The sequence below is a fragment of the Leishmania mexicana genome, chromosome 13, assembly GCF_000234665.1.
Source record: "Leishmania mexicana MHOM/GT/2001/U1103 complete genome, chromosome 13".
NCBI lineage: Eukaryota > Euglenozoa > Kinetoplastea > Trypanosomatida > Trypanosomatidae > Leishmania > Leishmania mexicana.
In genome coordinates this window covers 60043-77140 of record NC_018317.1, presented here as the reverse complement: position 1 = coordinate 77140, position 17098 = coordinate 60043, and the positions used below count along the sequence as shown (strand labels likewise).

General features: G+C 60.7%; 5 protein-coding genes across 5 annotated transcripts; all 5 read left to right on the top strand.

Annotated features, from left to right (window-relative positions):
* Positions 1-789: 789 nt before the first annotated feature.
* LMXM_13_0240 (conserved hypothetical protein) lies at positions 790-1713 on the top strand (the record flags this gene model as incomplete). The annotated part of the gene is made up of 1 exon (XM_003873186.1): positions 790-1713. One exon carries the CDS (start codon positions 790-792, stop codon positions 1711-1713), a length of 924 nt encoding a protein of 307 aa, XP_003873235.1.
* A 1578-nt stretch (positions 1714-3291) lies between these two features.
* Positions 3292-4557, top strand: LMXM_13_0230 (conserved hypothetical protein; the record flags this gene model as incomplete). Its single annotated transcript, XM_003873185.1, has 1 exon — positions 3292-4557. One exon carries the CDS (start codon positions 3292-3294, stop codon positions 4555-4557), a length of 1266 nt encoding a protein of 421 aa, XP_003873234.1.
* Positions 4558-6175: 1618 nt separating this feature from the next.
* Positions 6176-6811, top strand: LMXM_13_0220 (putative small Rab GTP binding protein; the record flags this gene model as incomplete). The annotated part of the gene is made up of 1 exon (XM_003873184.1): positions 6176-6811. One exon carries the CDS (start codon positions 6176-6178, stop codon positions 6809-6811), a length of 636 nt encoding a protein of 211 aa, XP_003873233.1.
* A 1583-nt stretch (positions 6812-8394) lies between these two features.
* LMXM_13_0210 (putative class 3 lipase) lies at positions 8395-10398 on the top strand (the record flags this gene model as incomplete). Its single annotated transcript, XM_003873183.1, has 1 exon — positions 8395-10398. One exon carries the CDS (start codon positions 8395-8397, stop codon positions 10396-10398), a length of 2004 nt encoding a protein of 667 aa, XP_003873232.1.
* Positions 10399-13124: 2726 nt separating this feature from the next.
* LMXM_13_0200 (hypothetical protein, unknown function) lies at positions 13125-15410 on the top strand (the record flags this gene model as incomplete). Its single annotated transcript, XM_003873182.1, has 1 exon — positions 13125-15410. One exon carries the CDS (start codon positions 13125-13127, stop codon positions 15408-15410), a length of 2286 nt encoding a protein of 761 aa, XP_003873231.1.
* Positions 15411-17098: the final 1688 nt, after the last annotated feature.

Here is a 17098-nt window from a genome sequence, read left to right as displayed (position 1 = left end):
CCGCAGAACGCCTGTGAGAGGAGCGAAATCCGTTGAAGGATTACTACGGGGTGATCCGCGCATTGTCACAGCGAATCCTCTCACGAAGGGCGGCGGTGGCCTCAGGGAGCACCGACGAAGCATGCGCGGGCACCACCGAAGTAAATCGCGGGCGAGAGAGCCCCTCCCCCTGCATGCTGAGCCGTGCGTGTGGCCAGACCTTTCCATTCTCCCCCACCCTTCTGTCGATGTTCTCGGAAAGGAAAGATGGATGGCCAGGACTCGAGACATCAGGCCAGCATGTGGCCACGTAGTTCTCCTGCAGGGGTCTTGCAGCCGCCCCTGCAGCTTCGCGAGTTGGGTAGTGAGCGGCACAGCTGCGAAGCATATCACAGAAGCTTTTCCTTTCCTCATCGTTTTCCTGTGCCGGTTCGCGCGAAGCCAATTTATCGTGGGGACTCAGCTCCCCGCCTCTGAAGAATGGGACTCGAGGATGACGGATGCCATGGCGGGGGTGTGGTGGGGCAGTGACCACACTCGTGTGTGTGTGTGGCACGCTGCGTGGCCATGCACGCATGTCTCTCTCTCTCTGCACAAGTGTACGTGTGCACGTGTTCGATGTGTGCCACATACACACGTGCCCGCCACTGTCGCACCAGCCGATGCTCCACGTCTCCCTTTTCCCCCTCCACCGAAAAATGCACATGCGCATGTGCCCGTCTGTGCGTAGCACCACAAGGGGATGTGTACTCGGGGGGCAACCACCCTCCCATCACCACACACACACATACACACCGACAAAGACCAAGAATGTCTAGTGCACTCGACAGCATCACCGCCGCCACGAAGCTGCGGCGTGCGGAGCTTGATGTGCAGCGCGAGCTAGAGTCGAAACGCGAGGAGTACAATAGGCGCATGGCACAGGTGAAGGAGGGGGAGGCGCAGTTGGCTGCCGACCGGGCAGAGCTGCAGGACACTCTCGTGCAGTACTACAAGTTCATCCAGGAGAACGAAATCAAGCGTAGCCGTGCCATGAAGAAGGTAGCCATCGAGGAGAAGCAGCGCAAGGAGCGGGAGGCGTACATTGCCCAGCTCAAGCAGCGCCTGCAGGCGCTGGAGCTGAAGCGGGATGAGATGAAGGCGCAGTATGAGGACATCGAGAAGTACCAAACGTTTCTGGAGGAGGTGCTCTCCCGCAATGATGGCGACGAGTACCAAGAGCCGCGCGACATCATGAAGCGTTGGATGACACTGTGCGACAACACCAGCGTCCTGCAGGCGCGCAAGACACAACTCGAGGAGGATCTCCTGCGCACACGCAGCTCGCTCAACTTGGCACGCCAGCGCCGGAGCACGGAGAACATCGCCCTCCAGAACCAACTCAACGAGATGCAGATGTCTTTCGAGTCGCTCCAGAAGGTCATCAAGGCAAAGCAGGACAGACTGGACCGCATGATCAAGCAGAAGAGCTCGACGACGCGCACAGTGAGCCACGTCAGCATGGCCACATCGAACCTGTACGACCGCTGTGTGTCATGGGTGCGCGACTACTCGGGCCGCGGCAAGGTAGAGACACTGCACAGCAACGTGCTGCACCAGCTGCACGTCATCTGCGACTGCCTAGAGGACTTCCAGAACATTATCATGCAACACCAGGAGCAACAGCGCCAAGTGGCGGCGCAGCAGGCAGCAGCCGCAGCCGCACAACAAGCGGCGGCAGCAAAGGCGGGCTGAGTGGCTATCGGTGTTGATGGGTGAGCGTGTGTACATCATGCGCCACCTGTTGCCCTTGGTTGCCCTCTGTCATCGGGTCCTCTCTTTCGACGGACTTGTGCGAGGTGCGCTTCGCTGCCCCGACCGTGCCTCCGTCCAGCCGCTGCCTCTCCTTCGCTGTGTGTGCTGTTACCCTTTTCCGTTGTGACCTTGTGCAAGCACGCACACAACTGCATGTGGCGTGCGAGCACCGAGGGACCGGGTGGAGGCGAGATGTCAATGAAGGCGGTGGAGAAGTGGGGCAAGAGGAAGAGGCTGACGGATGCGTGACGGTGCAGGCTCGCTACGAGTTGTGCTTGCACGTGTACATCGTTGCTTCTCCCTCCTCCCCCCGCTCTCCACCACTGGATGTATAGTAGTCACCTACCCAGAGAGAAGAGGTGCCATCACGGCCTTCTCAGGGCCTTCTTCTCGTTTCTCTCTGCTGTCTTTGCCCCCCCTTTTCTCTGGGGGCCTCTCTGGGGGGGGACTTCGCTCGTTTGGGACTGGCCGCTGTCGCTGCCGTCGCTGTGGTCGCTCCCGGCCGCTTTCGGGTCCTCTGAGACCTCTTCCTTCGTGAAGGCGCGTTTTCTGATATCTCTGCGGATGTGCCGAAGGGCGTTAGTGCGGCGTTGAGGATTACGAGTTGGTCGCTTCTCTCACCTCCGCCCATCTGCACCCACAACCGCGCACGTGTCCGCTGGCCACACGACATCACTACCCACCGCAGACATTGCTGCACATGCATGCACCATGGTGAAGGGCAGGCAGCAGGAGCGGATCGCCACGAACTGCCTCCGCCCCACCAAGTAAGGAGGAGGGGAGGGGGTGGTACGGGCTGGGTTGGCGCGGTAAGCTGGTGATGTTGGGGGGTGGGGAAGGATGGAGCGACACGCTTCTGTCACTCAGCCGCCGCCGCCTCCGTAGTTGCTGCCCCTTTTCTTTACCCCTTCTCCTTCGACCGATGCGCCCAGCCACTTGGCTGGATGGACGGACCGGCGCGGAGTTGTCGCTCTCATCGCATCCCCTCTCCACATATGCTGTGGCCTTCTCCTGTTGTCCCTCACTGTCCCGCCCACATCCTCACCTGCCTTCTCGCCCCTCTTGTGCTCTTCCCCACTCACCGAACGACGGATCGACTCCCGCGGGCTGACCCGCTCCTTTTCACTGCGCCGTTTTGTCCATGCTGCTTCGGCTGCTGTGTCGGCGTGTGCACCCATCCCACCTTCAATTTCCTTCATCTTCGGCCTGCCGCCTGTGCATGTGCATGTGCATGTGCGCCTACTGAGCAGACGTGGATGCGACAGCGACGCACTGCGCATACCCAGGAGCGCTGTATCCGTGCGCGTCGGTATCTCGGCGCGTGTGCGCTGTGCGGTGCGCGGTCTTTGCGCCCACGCCCACACCCACGCACGTACGCCCACCGACAGGGAGCACAGGTGAACGAGAAGGCGGCAAGCAGGTGAAACGATCGGAAGTGTGCAGGGGCATTCGCACGTGCGTGTGGGTGTAGGCGCGACGGCGAGCAATGTAGCCCCGCAAACCGCCGCTGCGTGCCGCATGTCCTTCCAGCCCATCTGCGTTCTGTGCCTCGGTGACTGCAACAGGGACGGCAGCGTCACATCGTGCAACCACTACCTCTGCTCTCGCTGTGTCTCCCGCCTACCAGTCGCTGCGCCCTGCCCGCTATGTCAGCGGCCATACCAGCTCGTTAAGCTTGACCACCCCAATGTACAGCAGCTGCTGCAAGACGGTACGACGGTACTCGAGAGAACGGAAAAAGTGATCATCTCTCAGGTGCGGCACTACCAGCAAGTCATCCGCCGCATGCGCCAGGCGCTGGGGATGCTGCATGGCCAAAACCAAGACATGACACGGCAGAGTCAGCGGAAGCAGGCAGAGTGCGCCGCGGCAGTGTCGCAAGCGCAAGCGCTTCAGGAAGAGGTGTGCCGGCTACGCGAGGAGCTGGCACACGCCACCGCTGCGGCCACCCGTGCATACTCGCAAAGAAAGACGCCACAACAGCAGTCGCAGCCCCCGTCACCACAGAAGCAGCAACTCGCGCACATGTTGGCGGACCCGCGAGTTACCCATGCCAGCGGCGGGTACACGCACGACGCACCGAAGACCGTCGAGGTTTGTCATACACCAGCTGCGCAGATCATCCCGCCTCCATTGGGGGGGCGCCATGCCCCCTTCCTACCTCTCGGCGTGGCCGGTGCTAGGGCGCCAGACATCTCTCCACGTGGCAGCTGGCCGCGTCCGTCTGTGGCATCGTCACCTTCGCCGTCTTCTCACTCGCATGGGCAGCATCGACGACACCATTCGCACGGAAACGGTGGCGAGGCACGCGGCGCTGCCTCTAGTGAGGCGTCGACGTCGTCCGCCGTCGGAGGAGCTCCGCCACTCGGGTGGTCAGCAAGCTCCCTCATCGCGAAACGCCACCGCGCCGACTCAAGCCTGTCGCTGCCGCGGAGACGTGTGGACGATATCCGTGCGTCATTTCCACAGTCGGCCGCTAGCTTGGGCGCCAGTGCCAAGGTCGCGCTCACGCCCAGCGCCCACGCCATGGCGTCTCCGCAACAGCGGCCGCCGCACCAAAGTTCCCATGCCTTCTCTTGTCAGCCGGGGAGCGGTGGCGGCGACTCCCCGGGGCCGCGCATTGACTTCTGGCTCACAACGCCGCTAGCCGCCGCAGCGCCACCACCGCCGTCGCGCCGCCCCGACTCTTTCACGCAAGCTGGCGCCTCGCACATGCCCAGGCCTTCATCGAAGCCGCTCCAAAGACTCTTTTCCTCACCGCGCGACGGCCCTGGCGCCTTCTAGCGATCTCCCTTGCTCGACCTCCCCCCTTTGTCACCGACGCGCAGCGCGTGCGCTGCACGGCAAAACGTGTCTCGACGCGTCGTCGGAGAGGGCATCCCTTCTGCTCTGCTCTCCCACTCCCCGTGTGCGCGGTGGGTGTTCGCGAGACACGACGGTGTCTATGAAACAATTTGTTGATGCGTGAGCTCCCACGGCCATCCCCGCCCCTCTCGCGTGACTCTTCGCACGTTTCTAGTTGCTCGTACACCTTCTACCGCTACGACGCACAACACACGCAAACACCGATACAGACATAGACGCATGCATGCCTCTCTGCTTGGTGTCTCCCTTTCCTCTCTCTGCTGCTGCTGCTGCTACCACTCCGCTGCTCAAGGTACTCTCCCGCCCTTTCGATATATTGACCTGCTCGTCTCCTCGCACACTTCCTGCATTGGCGCACGTACACTCCGACACGCAGACAGATCGGCTTCTTCTTTTCCTTACCCCATGCAGGTGCGTGCATTGTCGCAGGGCACGTGTGAGGGGGGGGCACGAGGAAACCGTGCCCCATGTCGTGTCCACGTGCGCAAAGTGGCTCATACAGCCGAGGCGATGCTGTTGGGGCTACATCTCCCTCTGTCTTTACTCCCCATCCTACGGATGACCATCCGGCGACTGCCAACGGATGAGCCCGCTTGTGTCGTTGCTGTAGTTCAGCGTCGGATTACACCCTCGCGCACCCATCAGTCGCGCATCCTGTGCCTCTCCTCTCTCGCCACCTTGCCTACTCACGTCTCGCTCCATGCCCCTCTTCTCTTCTCGTGACTCTTCGCCAACACACCGTAGAAGCCTTCATCATTGCACAAGCAGCACGCACGTCTGAGCTGACCCCACTCCGTCAGTGAGCTCATCCAGGTTCGTGCAGCGCCTCAGCAACAACAACGAAACAACGTATACCATCTGCTTTCTCTTCTTGTTCCTGCAGGGGGCCGCACTGTGCCAGCTGCGCGCTCACACGCGACGCATCTGTCACGTAACCGATCACAGACAAGGGCCTGGAGGTGGAGGACAGGCTTGGGCAGGGTGTGTGCACATACACACGCATACGCCCGCGCACTCACTCCACTTGACTCTGTCAGCACGCAGCTCTCGTGCGGAGTTGGCGGCCGTGCTGCGACGCGCGATTCGAAGACGATTTCGTGGTCATAGCTTCAGTCCCCCGTTTATCTGTGTTCGCTGCCCCCCTCCCCCCTTCATACACACCGTCACGTTCTTGGCGGTCACTCTGTGCACTCGACGAGTCGGTGCTTCGCTTTGCCTGAGCGCGCACGAGTGGAGGTGTACTTGTGTGTTGCTGTTGGCCACTTTGTGCTTCGCGCGTTCACTATCTCGCTGCTGCTGCGGCTAAACCTCTTCCCACCACCCGTCTTGTGCGTTACATCTTCGTTGCTTGAGGTGAGGGCGGCTCTTTTGACCTGCTCCGCTGGGCTGAACTCCTTATCTCTCCGCTCTCCCTTTATCTCTGCAGAGCCCTCAGGTGTACGGCGCCCTTGGCCCTCGTGTGCACGTGTGGCCTGTATTCCTTCATACACGGCCTCCTCCCCCCACGCCCTCGCCGTTTCGATTATCCGCCACTGCCATGTCATCCATCGCTCGCGCCTCGACGACAACGGCGGGGGCTTCAGCCTCGACACGGAAGTTCAAGCTAGTCCTGCTCGGGGAGAGCGGCGTCGGCAAGTCGTCCGTCGTGCAGCGTCTCATGAAGAATGCCTTCAGCGAGAAGCTGAACAGCACCGTCGGCGCCTCATTCTTTAGGTACACGTGCAACGTGGACGACAACACCGCCGTTCACTTCGATATATGGGACACGGCAGGGCAGGAGCGCTTCAAGAGTTTAGCCTCTATGTACTACCGCGGTGCCGCTGCGGCGCTCGTCGTGTTCGACATTGTCTCCGCCGATACGTACGAGAAGGCAAAGTACTGGATTCGCGAGCTGCAATCCAACTCGCCAGAGACGATGGTGATGCTGGTAGGCAACAAGAAAGATTTGGAGAGCGAGCGGCAGGTGTCTTTGGCGGATGCGCAGCAGTGCGCGGTGGAGATGGGTGTCATGTACCACGAGACTAGCGCGCGCAGCGGCGACGGGGTTCAGGATGCATTCCATGCCGTCGCTGCGAAACTGGTCGAAACGAACAGCACCTTCAACGTGCGCGAGGGCGGCGTCATGTGCCACACAGAGAACGCGGCACCGCGTCAAGAGAATGGATGCTGCTAGAGGGGCGTCACGGGAGTGGTGCTGGAAGCAGCATGACACATCTGCAGCCCACCCCTACCTGTGCCCCCCCCCCCTCTTCGCTCTCGCACCCCCGCACGCGTTTCCTCTACGTTCATGCGGGCAGCGGGCGTGCACCTCGGTGCCCGCTTCGCAGAAGCACCGCGCCGATACGACGAGCTGTATCATGCCGACTTGTGCTGGCTACTACGGTCTCACCAGACCTGTCTGTCCCCGCACTTCCCCCCTCCCCCCGCCGCCGCCGGGCCTCCAACGCCATTGCTTATCGGCGCCCTCGATCATTTTTTTTTACGTCTGTGTGTGTGTGTGTGGGTGCGGCACGCTATTTTATCTGTGCTCATGTTTCATCATCTCCGTACCATCGAGCGTCTCCGCGTTTTGTGCGTGGATCGCGAACGCGTGTCTCCACCACCGCCCATCGACTCTCTCCCTCTTTGTGTGGGCGGTGCGGGAGGGCAGACAGGTCCGACGTCTCGGAGGGTCGAGTCGTGGGACTGTGTTTTCATGTGAGCTACTAGAGCATCTGCTCAGGTGTTTCGGAGTGGGACGGCGTGCACGTGACGCATTGCTTCTCTCCATCCCACACGTTCTGCCCCTTCACTTTTCTTTCCACGCACCTCAACATCCTCCCACACATACTGTGTTGCCCATGCGATCTCTACGCGCGTACCCTCTTCCCCTCAACACACACACACACACACACACATCGCACTGGCAGCGGCAGTACGTACATACGTACGTGTGCGTGGTTTATGCACTATACCGCGTCTCTCATGCCCATCTTCTACCCAACGCATCTATTCGTCGTATCGGACGCGTGCACATGAGCTTGCGCTCGCACAGGCACGTACGCACGCATCGATACAGAGAGCCTTTTGCGTTTTGTTGACTGCGGCCTGTCCCCCTTTATTTATCATTTCCATTCGCCCACTGTTTCGCGACGTTGCTGCAGCTCTGCTGCCCTCCCACGCGGCACCTTGCCCGCTGTGGCTGTCGTCGCTGTGGCTATCTCAACGCCGCATTGCGCTTCCGCTTCCTCTCGTGTTTTGTTTTGTGCCTTCACGGCGGCGGCGGCGGCGCTTGTCGCCCTCACGCTGCCTTCCCTCTTCAACTTCTCCCCGCTCTCTCTCTCATCACCGTGGCAGCCACAGATGCACTCGGCGTCGTCGCCGTCTTTGGCGGTGCCTCAGCCGCAGTGGCCGCAGTTTGCACAGATGCGCGACTTCGTCTACACCCACACACAGCCGCAGTGGGGCGACGTGTGCACCGCCGCCACAAGCAGCACGGCAGCGCCAGCGCAGCGACGCGCCGATACAGATAGCACGACATCCCTGACCCAAGGCGTTACCGACACGTGGACGCCGATCATCGTGCGCCCGATGCCGCTGGAGGGTCATCGTGTCTGCACAACGTGTCAGCGTGCGAAGGGGAGCTGTATTTGCACCACATGCTTTGTGTGCCAGTCCCGCTTCCACGCCAATCGGCATCACTGCCGCCGCTGCTGGCACGCTGTGTGCTCCAGCTGCTGGGGATATCGTCACTACGTACACATGCTTGGACGGCAGATGGTGGTGTGCGACCGCTGCTCCACGTTATGGGCGCTGGCGAAACTCACCACGCGCGGCGACGGTGGCCTTCTGTGGGGGCTGTACATACTTCGGACAGCGGGGGCCATGCCTCGCATGTGCATTGGCCCTTCGTGCCGTATCCTGACACGTCGGCTGGTGTGCTACGGGTGTGGGCTGCCCACCGTTGTGACGCAGCCGCACACCGCACGAGTGGTCCGCCCGAACGGCGTGTCCAAGAGCGTGATGGACGACGTCGGCGTGCTCGACGTGCAGCAGCTCTCGCTGCGCGCCATGGAGGTCGGCGGCATGACAACTGCGCAGGTGGAGGGCATGTTCCGCGGGCTCTTCCACCGCTACGAAGAGATGCTAGCCTTCCGCGCCATCACCACCGCCGTTTTGGCACAGCGAGTGCTGCTTTCCATGGTGGCTTCAGCGGTCGCGTATGAGTACCTCGGAGCGCCAAACATCACCTTGAGTCTGTCCGACATCCCGTACGCACGTGCACTGCGCATCACCGTAGCACAGGAGCGCTACACCATCCTTGAGGCGCCAGGTCGCGTTAAGTTCATCGCCTTCCCCGGAACGCACAACTGGCGGACGCGTTGGGTGGACATGCAGTTTGCACGTGTCACGGAGACTGTGTGGTCGACGTTGCACGAAGGCGTCTGTATGACGACGACAGCGGAGGGCCAAGAGGGGGCCGACCACGCTGAGGCAGCGGTGATACTTAACGGCGGTGTTCGGAAGGTGTGGGAGTACCAGGTGCACAAGGGCTTTGCGCAAGAGGCACAGGAGGTTGGACTGCCTTTCGACACGCTTCTGGAAGACGTCCGCAGCGGCGGTTATACCCTTGTCCTGTGCGGCCACTCGCTGGGCGGGGCTACTGCGCAGTACTTGACTCTGCAGCTGCTGCACCGACGTGCTTCTCTGCTGGTGCCCCGCGGGTCGCAGGAGGAGACACCGCGACTGCTGTGCGTCTCACTCGGTGCGCCGCTGCTCGGCAACTACGAGCTGGCCGACCACGTACAGAGCTGCGGCTGGACGCATGTCTTCCACAACTTTGTCCACCGCAGCGACATTGTGCCGCGCCTGTCGTGCACAGACGAACTCGCTTGGGACGCGCAGTCGCGACTTACGCAGCTCGTCGCATCCGTCTTCACGGTAGCCCAGAGCTGGTGGAGGGGCGGCGGGAGTCAACCTAGCCCCGCGAGTGCGGCGTCGCCAGCAGCAAACACCGCTGCCTCTTCCGCCGTCGCGACTGAAGCACCCAACACCCCCACCCTCAGCTCCGCCAGGCTCTCCACTGCGCTGGCACACTTGCGCACCAAGACGCCGTCAGGCACTTCCTTCGCCGACGCTTCTCCAGGTTTTGATGCTTCAACTACGTCTGCACTCTTCTCGATGAACGACGCGACGGGCAAGGAGACCGGCGCGCCTGAAGAGGAAGGCATCTTCTCTGACGAGTCGTCTGCAGTGTGGGAGGAGCAAGCGCAGCTCGCCGCGTACGTTGATACCACCCTCCGCAACAGCTCCGACGCGCTGGAGAACGACACACCAGCACCGTCTCGCGAGGCGGCAGCGCAGCTGGATGCCGACGTGGAGGCGGCCCTCCACGACTTCAAAAGCCGATGTGCGCGCCGGAGTGGCGCCGCGTCTAGGCAACGGAGCACCGCACATCACGCGTGCCTTGAAGATGGCGGCGCTGAACCCGACGTCGACGATGAGTCGGTCACACCTCCTGGAGTTGAGGTTGCGGCGGACACGAGGGCTGATATAGTGCTGCCGGGGTCTTCCCACCGCATGCACCGCCGCTTCACGTGCTTCGGCCGCTATCACTTTATCCAATACGGCGCGTACGGGTATGTGTCGACCGAAGACTCGGAGACCGCCTTCGCGGTGTTGAAGCACGGCTGCGGGGAGGCCTCGGTTTTGGGTGATCACTCTGTGGAGGCGTACAATCGAGGGGTGATGATCCACCTCTACCGCAACACCCAGTCTTAGCCGTGTGGTCGCGCGTCATTATGCGGTAGTGGGGAGGGGATGAAAGAGGTGTATGACACTGGCAGGGTGGTGAGGCGTGCGTGATAAGGTGTTTGTGCACGTGTAGGCGCCTACGCCGCCCCCCGCTCTTGCCCCCCGCCTTCTCTCGTCATCCTGCTCTCGCCCCATCATTGGCACACACACACACACACACACGACGGCAGCGGCAGACATGAAAGCACTCATCTCTTCCCTCGATGTTATATTTCCGTCCTCTGCTGAACACCTTTTTATTGTGTTGCCGTTTCCGTTTTCCTTGTCTGCCTTCCGCACCTCACGCGCCCGGTCGCCGACCGCCGACCGCTTCTGCACCGGCACCGGAGCAGCAGATGCGCAACTACATGCTGGCACCAATACGTTTTTCCGCTTCTCTCCGTTCACCTGATGATGCCGTGGGGTGTGGGGAGGGAAACACCTCTCCGTGCGTGGTGTCAACAGGGGCCCGGTGCACCCCCCCTTCCCCCGCTCTCTCGGGGAGGAGGCCACGCAGCCCCTGGTCCTTGCCAATGCCAAGGGACCTCCTGGCGGTGACGGTGCCAAGTGCCTAGGATGTGGGGAAGTCAGAGGGACTCATGGCGACTCATGGCGGCGGCGCGGTCGTGGATGGTGATGCGTGGGAGCGACCTGCGACAGTGAGCACGCTTGTGCTATCCATATGATTGGCAAAGTGTCCGTGTAACTCGAACGAATCCCACCCACCCACCCCCGGCTCTCACCGCCCACTGGTTGGCGAGCCTGCGCCACCCCGAAGGGGATGCCCCGGGTAGCGGCGGAGCTCGAGTCAGAGGCCATGCTCCGATGACTGGGTCGGCGCATTGCTGTGGTGCACACGTGTGTACGGCTGCTTTGCACCACGCGATGTGGGTCCTGCGGACAGGCCCGGCCTCGAGTAGAGTTTAACTCACGCTGTACCGCACAGAAAAAACGGACGTGTTGAAGAACAACAAAAGAAGGTCGTGGACTGCCTCCTTCATCTCCCTCTCTGCTCCCCCAGCACCGCTCTGGCACTTTCACTGTTCGGCTGCGCAGGGGTGCGTGCGTGTCGCCCATTTCCTTCTCTCGGTGTAGCACCGTCGGGCTGCCTCGTGTCTCTCTCCCACTTCTCTCTCGTGCCTCCACCGTCTTTCTCGTGCGTTCCTCCCCGGTTGCTCTCCTCTTTCCATTGACGTGCCCGTGCTTGTAACGTGTGTTCTCGCCCACGCGTACGCACACACGCACACATACACGTGCGCACACACATGCACGCATGCACTCTGGTCGACTTGTGACCCCCGCCTCCCCGAACCCTCTCTCTCACTGTCTTAGGCATCAGCGCTTTGGCTTTTCTTCACATTTTTGCTTGCTTTCGTCGTCCTCTCTCTCTTCTGCTCTCACGTGTCTTGTCGCTGCCTTACCTGCAGTTCCTCTCCCGTCGTCGTCACCGTGTTTTTCACCTTCTTGCTTATCAAAGGAACTTGCGTGTACCCGCCCTCTGCGCGTGTGTCGTGGGTCCCCTCCCCTCCTCTCCCTTCCGCTCTTCCGCCCTCTCTCCACCACCACCGCCCGCCTGCCCACCCGCCCGCCTCCCCCCTTGTGGTCTCTCACAGGGCCAAGCGAGAAAAAGGACGGGACGAGCCGACCCAGAACACGACAAGAAGGGGCGCAGGCGCATCCTTGACAGCGCCGCCGCCACGCGCGAGTTGCCATCGATCTTCTTCTTCCTTTGCTGATTTTCTCTTGCTGCTTCTTGGTTGCTTGCTTATTTGCTTGCTTGGGACGTTGTGTACGTGACCACGTGTGTATTCGTGTGTGTGCGCCCCCTCCTCCCCTCCTCCCGCATATTTCTCGGCTTGTTATCGATTGGGCTACGTTTTTTCCTTCTCGATTTACTATTTGCCATCGTTGCCAGAGCCTGTCTTCTCATCAACTGTGCTCCTCGATCCTTTTCCGTGCGCGTTGGCCTGGCCGCTTCCCTGCCAGCCTCTGTCTCCCTTTTTCCTCCCCTCCCCCTTCTCTCTCCCTTTCCTGACTCACCGCGTGGTGGTGGTGGCGGTGGTGGTGGTTGGCTTGTGCCTGTGTGTGCCGTCTAGCCCAGTCAGAGAATTTTTTTTTTCTCCACAGCACCGAGGTACGTACTCCCGGCCAGCGAAAAAAAGGGGCGTACGCGCGCACGCATATCTGTGTATCTATATCTCTCTACATAGACAGACACACGCACACACACGCACACGCACACACACGCACACACACGCACACACAGAGAGTCATTGCTACTTGCAACAGCGTCTTTTATTTTTTTCTGCTTCTGCTTGTTGATCTCCGTTACTGCGCCATCGTTCTTGACTTTATCTTGTACCTCCTCCCCCTCCCCCTCCCCCCACATCTCTTCGGTGCCTCCGCAGCAGGCTGCAGACGATTATCTTCTCTCTTTTTCTTTTCTTTCGTCTCCGCCTCGGTCCGCCCTTGGCGTTTCTCGTGCGTGGGTCTGTGAACTCCTTGCATACGCCTATCCCCTGCCAACAATGAAGAAACTGTTCAGGAATCGCGGCAACAGCTCGCCGACGTCAGCTGGTCTTAACTTAAAGGGGTCATTCTCGACCTCAAGGACGGGTGGTGGTCCGGGAGCGTACCCCGGCAACCGCTTTGATATGGGTGATCCGGGACGGGATGCCGCGGACCGTTTTGGCAGCAGCGACTCCAGTGATGATATGGATGATGGCATGGGACCGTACGAAAAGGGCGGGTTGATGTCGGAGGCGGTCGCGACCACCTCTGGCGTCCGAAGCAACGACCCCGCCAAGCGATACGGCTCCTGCTACGAGGGCGGAATGAATGCCCGCTGCAATACGTGCAAGATGGTGAAGATCGCGTGCAACTGCCAGAGCTGCCACTGCTGCCACCGCTTCCTCATGTCGCCGTCGAGCATTCATCACTGCCGGCTCTGCTGGCGTGCCACGTGTGCCGATTGCAGTAACTACATGCGTACCAACGACTTCATGGGCGGTCGGCTGACCCGTACCTGCCTCACATGTGCCGTGCCCAAGGCGCTGATCTTTATGACGCAGCTGCGGTACAGCGTGTACGACTCGGCAGGCGTGTCCAGCAGGACAGCGAGGGGTGACAGGACAGCGAGGGGTGACAGGACGGCGAGGGGTGAAAGGACGGCGAGGGGTGAAAGGACGGTGAGGGGTGAAAGGACAGCGAGGGGCGCGTATGACAGGAACGGCGATACAGACGGAAGAAAATTGGGGAACGCCATCCCACTTATGATGGAGTCGAACTCTTTCCGCTGGGGCCTGTACGTGCTCGGGTGCGAGATCGAGGCCCCGCGGCGCTGCATCAACCCACTCTGCTCCAACCCACTCGTCTACGTCGATATATGCGTCAAGTGCAAATCCCCGACCGTCACCATATCGTTTCACCAGCAGCGCCACATCTCGGTGATGGACACGTCGAAAAAGGTCGCAAAACTCATCGACAGCAGCGGCTTGCCAGGCGGGTCGACAGAAGCGTTGGAGGATATGGTGCGCGACAAGTACGAAGCCATCGTGGATGGTCGCTCTGCTGACGAGGTGGATGAGATCTTTGCTTGCGCGATGCCGTTGAGTTTGGAGAAACGTCTGTTTTCGAGCATGGCTGGCGACATCTGGTCCTCTCGAAAGGTGCTACTCGCCCTGGTGGCGTGCGGCATCGCCGGGGAGGCGCTGGCAGTGCCGGTCATCTCGCTGGCCATGACAGACTTTCCCGTGTACGCGAGATTGATACGACCGGTTCAAATAACGGATCTTTTCACTGTGTTTACTGGTCCAGGAAATATTCGCCTCATCGCCTTCAGCTCCGGCGCGAGCCGACGGCCTGGCGTGCATCAGGTGCTAAGCACGCGCATGATGTCCCGGGAGCTGTGGGCCAGCCAGGCGATGAACAACGACGAGGTGCTTGGCAAGGTTGTGTCGAACAAGGATGAGGCGCAGAAGGCAGGGCTGAACAAGAATGTGGCAACGTGGGGCGTACGGGAGGGCCTCCTCAGCTACATAAGCGATGACAACATAATGTTCCGTGTGCAGAGCCTCGTGCTGCGGATGGTGAAAAACGGTGAGGATGTGGTACTGTGCGGCCACGGTATCGGGGGCGCGGTCGCCTCCTGGCTGACAACGTGCATGCTGCTGGAGAACACGCCACAGACGCGTGATCGGCTGTTGTGCGTGACATTCGGCGCGCCGCTCATCGCCAATCAAGCCCTGTCGGATGTGCTCATCAAGAACAGTCTCACCAAGAATTACCAGCACTTTGTGCACGCCAGCGACATGGTGCCGCGACTGGGCTTTGTGGACTCACTGCTGTACTCTGGCAACACGGCCAGCTGTGCCTCGATTTTGGGGCAGGACGCCCCGCTGACCTCCACGCGGAAGGTGCGGGATTGCATCATTCTCTGGACCGCTTCGCATGAGGAGCCTCGTGGCTCCGCGCCCATGAAGAATGGGGATGATGCCGGAGAGAGCAACCTAGCTGCCTCCATTGGACGCAACGCGCGCTATCACTCTGTGGACATGGCGAATGGGCCTCAGACCACGCGCAAGAAAGACTCGAAGCGCTCGGTGTCACCAGTCGACCCGGTCATCTGCGTTAACGAGACCGAACATGGCGATCTCTTCCTCCCAAGCCGCGAGCCATTCGACAACGACGCCGCTCGCGTCGCAGGCGATGGAGAACTGAAAGAAAAATGCACTTCCGTGGAAGGCGAGCTCGTCATGAGCGACATCGACTTGAAGCGCTACTCGACAGCTGAACATCGTGAAAAGCAATCGATGGACCCGTTTGGCTGCTACCACTTCCTTTGGCATCCACGCAGCAAGTACATATGCACGGACGATCCGGCGACCGCCATCGGCTTGCTGTGTGACCGGACGAACATGCGCATTGTGCTGTCCGATCACTTGCTGAGTTCGTACACCAAGGCCATGATGGAGTACGTCTACTCTGCACCCCCGCAGTAGAGCGCTCCCACCTGCATGCGCTGGGCGCTCGTGACCGCCGCTGTTCTCTTCCCTGTGTCGTTGCTGTCTCTGGGGCTGTTGATGGCGAGTTTCGCCTAGACTGCGTTTTTATTTTCTTTTCCGTCCACGGCGCGTGCTCCGCAATCGCCGCCGCCGCCGCCCTTCCTTGTCTTGTCTCTTCCCGTTTTCTTTTTCCGCCCTCTTCCTGTTTTCGCTGCCACGTGCACACCGCATACACACGCGCACACGCACGCACACCGGCAAAGGGGCTCGCATGCATGAGCCTGGGCACAAGCGCGTACGGCACCCTTTGCGTTCCCCATCTATTTTTTTCCCGTCCGTTTTTCCGCTTCTCTCCGTTCACCTGATGATGCCGTGGGGTGTGGGGAGGGAAACACCTCTCCGTGCGTGGTGTCAACAGGGGCCCGGTGCACCCCCCCTTCCCCCGCTCTCTCGGGGAGGAGGCCACGCAGCCCCTGGTCCTTGCCAATGCCAAGGGACCTCCTGGCGGTGACGGTGCCAAGTGCCTAGGATGTGGGGAAGTCAGAGGGACTCATGGCGACTCATGGCGGCGGCGCGGTCGTGGATGGTGATGCGTGGGAGCGACCTGCGACAGTGAGCACGCTTGTGCTATCCATATGATTGGCAAAGTGTCCGTGTAACTCGAACGAATCCCACCCACCCACCCCCGGCTCTCACCGCCCACTGGTTGGCGAGCCTGCGCCACCCCGAAGGGGATGCCCCGGGTAGCGGCGGAGCTCGAGTCAGAGGCCATGCTCCGATGACTGGGTCGGCGCATTGCTGTGGTGCACACGTGTGTACGGCTGCTTTGCACCACGCGATGTGGGTCCTGCGGACAGGCCCGGCCTCGAGTAGAGTTTAACTCACGCTGTACCGCACAGAAAAAACGGACGTGTTGAAGCGTTAAGTCCTCTTCTGCGTGTGGTGTACGTCTCTCGCTTTCTTTTTATTTGTGCTTGCCCATTTTCAGCCCGCGTTTTTGTGTTCTGTTGCGCGCCCTTTCTCCCCCCTCCCCCCTCTCTCTCCTTGCTGCGTATTGGATTGCCTTCTTGTACGTGTACACGTGTGGATGTGTGTGTCCCCTCTTCCCTCTTCCATGCAGTCACTTTCCGTCCCTTTTCTCTCTCCCTTGTGCCGGCCATCATTCCTCCTCATGAGTGTCATCGCCATCGTTGGCTTGCGTGCATGTCGGTGCATGTGTCTCTGTTTGGCCCCGTACCTCTTGACTCCATACCTGCATCGACCGTTCTCGGTCTCCTGCATACGCGCGCGCACACACACATACATGTGTGTACGCGTGTATGTGTCCTTTTCTCCTGTTGTCCCCCCTTACTTACCATCTTCCCTTCCTCTCCGTTTTACGTGTGTGTGTGTTGGCTGTGCGTTTTCCGTGTTGCGGACGAGCATATCGGGACGGGGGGGGGATGGGTAAGAGCATCGTAGAAGAGGGGGACGAGGAGGCCATGACAGAAGGCCGTCAAAACGAGGGGGGGGAGAGAGAGGAGCAACCAGGAGGGAGGGAGTAGAGGCCGCACGTGAGATGAATGCACTGGCCATGTGCGGGTGTGCGCTTTATTGGATTTCGACGAGCGATTTCTGTCTTTTCTTCGTTTCTTCCTTTCTGTGTGCCTGACGCACCGTCTTCGGCCTTCCGCCGTTCACCGACT